The sequence below is a fragment of the Populus alba genome, chromosome 13 (assembly GCF_005239225.2).
Source record: "Populus alba chromosome 13, ASM523922v2, whole genome shotgun sequence".
Classification (NCBI taxonomy): domain Eukaryota; kingdom Viridiplantae; phylum Streptophyta; class Magnoliopsida; order Malpighiales; family Salicaceae; genus Populus; species Populus alba.
Window position 1 is genome coordinate 7,742,942 of NC_133296.1, and position 6,506 is coordinate 7,749,447.

Consider the following 6,506-nt stretch of genomic DNA (forward strand, 5'->3'; position numbering starts at 1 on the left):
ATTATGAATCCTATAATTATAACATTTTTATAATTTTCCTTACAAAGTGTTTTTGTTCCATGAACTTTATCTTTACTCTAGATTTATTTATTAAACATTAAATTCATAAATTAAATATAAATGAATATTAAAGATAAATAATGTTTTTATTTAATAAAATTAAATATATTCTATATAAATAAAATAATATCATATGTAAATAATTAATTGAGTACAAGACATATAATCTCACAATGTGACTATCTTAATATTTATTTTTAAAGGGCATTATATAATGTGCATTAAATTTCAGAATTCCTAATATTTTTATATTTTTTTTACCATTTAAAAAATGATTTAACCTGCGAGTGTCCAAGGAGCTCGTGAAAATTAAAAGGTTTGTACGCTCAGACCAGTGAGTAATTTATCTTAAAAGTACCTAAGAAAAATATAACTCTAATTAAACTCACAACCGACAAGTAGTCTATAATCTACACACTTGAGAAACAAGGGTCTTTGATACGGCGAATACCCTGCCACCCTTTTCGCTTCTCTCTCACACTCGCACAGCTCTCCAGCTCATCGAAAAGCTCTTGCCATATCTGACAGCCGGAAAAAATCAGTCCTCCCCCGGTGGCCACCGCAGCAGCTATCGGCGTTTTCCTAATTAGGTTTGTCTCCCTTTTATTGTCATTTTCACATATCTGGTTAGGGTTTACTGATGTTTCGAAACTAATTTCAAATTCCTTTTTAGGTTAATTCAATCAATTATTCATTCTGTATACTTTTTCGCATCATTCTAATTAGCTATCAATTAAAATAAAAACTCTTAGAATGAAATAACAGTAATGAACTATCATGGATTTTATTAGATGTTGAAAGGAAGAAAGATTTCTGGAAGAGGGGAAACAGTAGCGGCGAACTACGCATTCGGACCGCTCGAAGATGATGTAATTATAAAACATAGGCTACTCACCCGCACTACCACTACAAGGGGTGAACCCCCGCTGAAGAAACTTCAGAAGAAGTTTGCTTCGTTTGTTTCCGAGATCGAGAAGGATGAGGATAATTACAATGACTGTGTCAAACTTTCTAAAGCTTTTTTACAGGAGTTGTCTACTTTCGAGATTCCATTACTCAAGAGCAAAGCTGTTATTGATTCTAATGTAAGAGAGAAGGAGAATTTTAATGAGTTGAAGGACGACATAAATAGGCAGATTTTGCAGGCACAGGCTGATATTGAAGATTTAAAGAAGCAGCTTGAGGAGAGCAAAATTGAAAGGCAGCATAAGGAGGAATGTGAGGCCATAAGGAAATTGATTGCCAAGCAGCCTCCAAGGTCACTTATGCAGAAGGTGATAACGGATTTAGAGAAAGAAATTGCTGCTTTGGAGGCAGAAAATACAGCCAGTTCTAGGTTACTGGAACTTCGAAAGAAACAATTCGTTCTCTTGTTGCATGTGGTATGTGGCAATTTCCATAAATTTGTCATTCTTGTTTCTTATTGATTGAAAATTTGGTGAAAGGTTCATTTATTTTACATCAATTCAGTTTTTTTCTACTCCATTTGTTTTCAAGATTCTTTTTTTCCAGCAATGTATTACATCTCAGATTGTGTAATCCAGGCTTCCTATTCATCACAAGTTTGTGCTGTGGTGGATCCCCATTCTTAATTCCTTCCCTTTTCACATAGGAAAACTTATATGAACCTTGGACTTGCCCTGGAAACATGAAATCTTGTTAATTACAGGATTATCAAGCACTGTTTGTTGCAGTTAACCATGAGTGCAATAATGTCATGTCAATAATAAAAGTTGAATTTGTATTGAGAGGAAACAATTCTAGAAAGTGACTCAAGTGCTATGGTTTGAGCTTTGGGTTCTACCTTGTTATGGAAGAGCATGATGCAAATTAACATCGAAGAGGAAAGAGGAGGAAGAAGTTATCAATTGAAGCTTTTAAATTATATAATATGCCTACTGACAACATTTTCCATTATTACTTATGTGTGCGCTTTTACTTTGTTACTTTCAACCTGTTTTGTATGGAGATAGAAAACTTGTATCGGTAGTTTAACCTTGGGTTTTAAGCGCAGTTTCAGGTGCCAATCCATGTCTTTTCAATGCGTTGTTCGTGCATCTGTGTTATCTAATTGATAAATGTTTCTTCGCTTATTTTGGTCAATCAGGCAATGAAGTAATAGAGTGCTTCTAAATTCTGTTGCTGCTTGCTTGATCACTTGCCGCATTAGATTGAATGCACATGTCCAGTGTACTCATTTATTTTCCTCATCTTTTGTTTAACATTTCAACAGGTGGATGAGTTACAGAACACTATAGAGGAAGATGAGAAGAATTTGATTGAGGAGATGAGAGTGGCAACAGAAGAGCAGAAGAATGGAATGGAGGATGCTAGTGGGGTCTCGGAAGCCATGGCTGTCGATTAGGAGTGACATGTTCCATGAGAGAACTCATGTTTAGTGAATGTACTATTGAAATTTTTTAGCTGAGCCTCTTCTTCTTATGATTTATTCAACTTGAGCATGTGCACTTTCGAAAGTTTTGCAGTCGAGTTGTAGTCTAAATCTATTTAGTTATGGAAAATGATTTACAAACAATCTTATTAAACTAAGACTCCACGCAAATTTATACAATAGGTAATGATTGGTAAATGAGATGATAACATTATAGGTGTGTGTCCTTTGAGAATTTTTATAATTGAGGATATCCAAATTTATTCTTTTTCAAACAGGCATGAGCGCAAGGGAAATTTGAAAAGATGGTATGTATAATATGAAAATTTTGTTGAGCTGTTATTTTTTTTTAGATTAACTTGAGTGTTTGAATGAGTTTGTGTACACCTTAATTAATTTCATGAGTTTTAAAATAGTTATTTATGCGATGAGGACAATTATGTGGGTAAATTATGACAAATATTAAGCAATTATGTGGGCAAGTTAGTGATGACGTGATACTAATGATATGAAAAGATATTAGTTATGAAGAGAAATTTCTCCATCATTTTTTTTTTGTTTTTAATTTTAACAATTAAGATTATTTACCTTTTATATATATCTTCATATATTTGGTTAATGTCATAAATTTATATGGAAAAATCACCCTAATAATTCTCATAACATTTTAGCATGGTAATTGATGTATAAGAATTTTTTTTTCTTCTAATGTGTGGTTTTATATTAATAGACATAAAGCTCGATCTAACTGTTGAATTAGGCTTTGATTTTGCTAAAAGATTTCAGAGAACCTGTTTTATTTAGAGTTAAATTTTAATAGAAATTAAAGTTTGAGGAGGTTTTCAAATAAGAACAAAAGTTACTACAATTTGCTATATTTTCATATTTAATTTATATATATATATATATATATATATATATTTATCTATTTGCTTTAAAACTCTCATTATTTTTTTAGCTTTGTTTAAGACTTCTATTAGTATACAAGCGGCCTAAAAAAGTAGTAATAAGGATTTTTTTTATTAGAATATTTGTGTGGTGAAATATTTAATAATAAAATCTTGATTTAGGATTTGTGACGTGACTATATTTTACAAAATTTCATGTTGCCTTTTCTTCATTTTTTTATTGTGTTATTCTTACTTGCATCAGTTAGTATCAGAGCCTAACAATTCTAGATTATTGCTTGCTATGTGCTGCAATCCCAAACTATTTTGTTTATTGTGTGCTACTAAATAATCATGGTTAGAAGATGCCTTAAAACATAATATTTTCAGATAAGAAAGTATGGGGAAGTTCCCCTCGAGAGAGCAAAGTTCAGGAGTTTGTGATAGAAGAAATGTAGAGACAAATTGTAAAATTAATTCATTGACTAGAGATAATAAACATGCAAATCCAAGTTGAAGAATTATCTAGTTGATTAGTGCTTATGATGAAGATAATATCATAGGATAATGAGAAGAGTAATCACATATTCATGTTTAGTTTTGAGAACATGTTTTAGAGATATAAGCAAAGGAGATAGCTTCTTGATTAAGATAAATATAATATTGAAATTGAAAATTTTGATTATTTTAGTTCTTATGTGGATTGAAATTAGCCACCAAGATTTGATTAGAAAGAAGCTCAAGATGTCATTGAGCTTCTTGAGCTTGAGGATTACAGAAATCCTAAAAATTATATAAGTTAAGATTTGCAAGGATTGTCTTATAAAAATGAACAATTCTTTGATACTTCAAAAGATTGTTTTGAAGTATTAGAAAATTCCAGCTATAAAAAAATTTATGGACTAACTTACTGTTCATTAACAATAATCAAGTATCAAAAGTTGATGTTTAAAGAACTTAAAGGTGGATTTGGTGTTGCCAACTAAGATGTGTTGCTAGAAGAAAACATCCTAGTTGTTGTCAAGAATAATAACGTTACGCTTAATTTTAAGTTAGAGTTTGAGAAGGTTACTACAATAATTGTTGTACATGATCTTTAATATAACTCTAAAAATGATATTTTTGTTAAGGAGGATGAGCATGTTGTTAGGAGATATGATGTTTCTAATGAAAAGAATGAACATGTAAGAGGTTGGAAATTTTTAATTGGTCAGTCATCAGATCGGGGTAGAAGTAATTTGAACTCAACGATGAGTTCTTTCCAACTTAGGGTGACTAATACAAGAAATTGTTTTCTAAAGTGTAGTTTTATGTTATTAGGCTTAATGTTTGATCTAATTGTAATATCAAACAAAAGTTTAGCTTGGAGATTTTAGAGACCCTGAGTACCATATAGTTAGTATTTTATAGCAATTAGAGGTTAGGAAGACTTTCAAATAATTTCAAACAACTATTTTTTGAATTTTGCAATATTTTTCTAATTGATGTAATATTCTTTTTTTATTTAGTTTAAAACCATTTTTTTCTAGCTTTATTTATGATGTTTTTTTCATAGTTTTTTTTTTTTTTTTTTAATTCTTAGGTTTGCCTGTTGGTTTAAGTAAATTTTTAAGTTTATTTTGAGAGTTGTTAAACTATAATAAAGTTAGACAGCCTGAACATAAAACATTTAAATAATAAAATTAAGGTTTTTATATTATATTTTTCAATATAATTCTATGTTAATACTAGGGGTAATCATTTTCAATTTGGTTTGGTTTTTATCAAAAAAATTAATCAAATCAGGTTTTCTTTTTAAAACCAAAACCAAATTGGAACCGGTTCAAACTGACCGGTTTCGGTTTGGTTATTTTAGAACAAAAACCGATTCAAATCATTTTGGCTTGGTTTTTTTCTGGTTTGACTCAGTTTTTTCAATTTGGCTCGGTTTTTTTTTTCGGTTTGACTCGATGTTTTTTGGTTTTTTTCAATTTGGATTCAATTGGGTTTGGTTTTTTTGATTTTAAGCTTATAAAATCAAAACCAAACTGGTTGGCTTTTTTTAAATTCTAATCGGTTTAATCGGTTTTTTTTGGTTATTTTTTTTTTCTAGTTTTCTCGGTTTTTCAGGTTTTTTCTCACCCCTAATTATTTATATTTTTATTTGTATTAAGTGGTATTATAGCCACCTAAGAGATCTATGAGACTAGTTTCAATTAAAAATTACACACGTCAACAATACTTTGCTTCGCTGTTCTTAAAAACTACTGTATACATTCAACTATTTATACAAGTCAATAATACTTTACATATTGAGTCAGCAAGTGCAAATTCTGTCAATAAATGTGCACTTATAAGTGAAATATTGTCGATTTACAACTTCTCTTATACTGTTCATCATCTTCTTAAACATAGCACTAGCAAATAAAAAACATAAGCACTTTGCATCAAAATTCAATATAAATGAGCCTTTCATATTAAATCACGAAAACCCAGATAAACATCGTCTACTTACATCATTAACATCTTGAGACTTATGATCTCCAACATCGAACACTAATCCAGATGTTTTTTTAATCTCAACGTCTTGCCAAAAAAGGACCTTGGTTCCTCGCTAGCCAAGTCAGACATAAAATTATATAAAAAAGACAAAACTCTTTCTAATCTCTCTCTTTCGAGTATGAAATGTATTGTGGAGATTTGGCATAGAGTTTTTAGAGAGGTGGGTTTCGACTGAAGGGTGTTGAAAACTGGAAAAATTAATATGAGTTTTTCAAAGAGGAGATCTGGTGTGAGATCCTTATGACTTCTAACTACTAAAAAATGTAGTAATTAGCAACGATGGACTACTCCGTTGCAAATAATACTAAAATCCGTTGCTAAAACAATTTAGCAACGGAATCAGCAACGGCAAATATCGGATGCAGATTTGTCGTTGCTGATTTTTTAGCAACCGATTTATCCGTTGCTGATTTCGCAACAATGGAAATTCCGTTGCTTACAATTAGCAATGGATAATCCGATGCTAACAACCAGCAGCGGAAAATCTGATGCATATATTAGCAATGAGAAATTCGTTGCTAATTTTGGGAATCAGCAATGGATTGTCCGGTGCTAATTGATACAATCAGCAACGGACAATCCGTTGCTGAGTATATTATTTTTATTAAATTAATTTTTATTTATTT

The 6,506-nt window shown here is 30.7% G+C and overlaps 1 protein-coding gene across 1 annotated transcript; it reads left to right on the forward strand.

Moving 5' to 3' along the window:
- Positions 1 to 480: 480 nt before the first annotated feature.
- On the forward strand, positions 481 to 2,606 carry LOC118053535 (THO complex subunit 7A). The gene is made up of 3 exons (XM_035064817.2): positions 481 to 650; positions 852 to 1,442; positions 2,294 to 2,606. Exons 2-3 carry the CDS (start codon positions 852 to 854, stop codon positions 2,423 to 2,425), a joined length of 723 nt encoding a protein of 240 aa, XP_034920708.1. The 5' UTR covers positions 481 to 650; the 3' UTR covers positions 2,426 to 2,606.
- Positions 2,607 to 6,506: the final 3,900 nt, after the last annotated feature.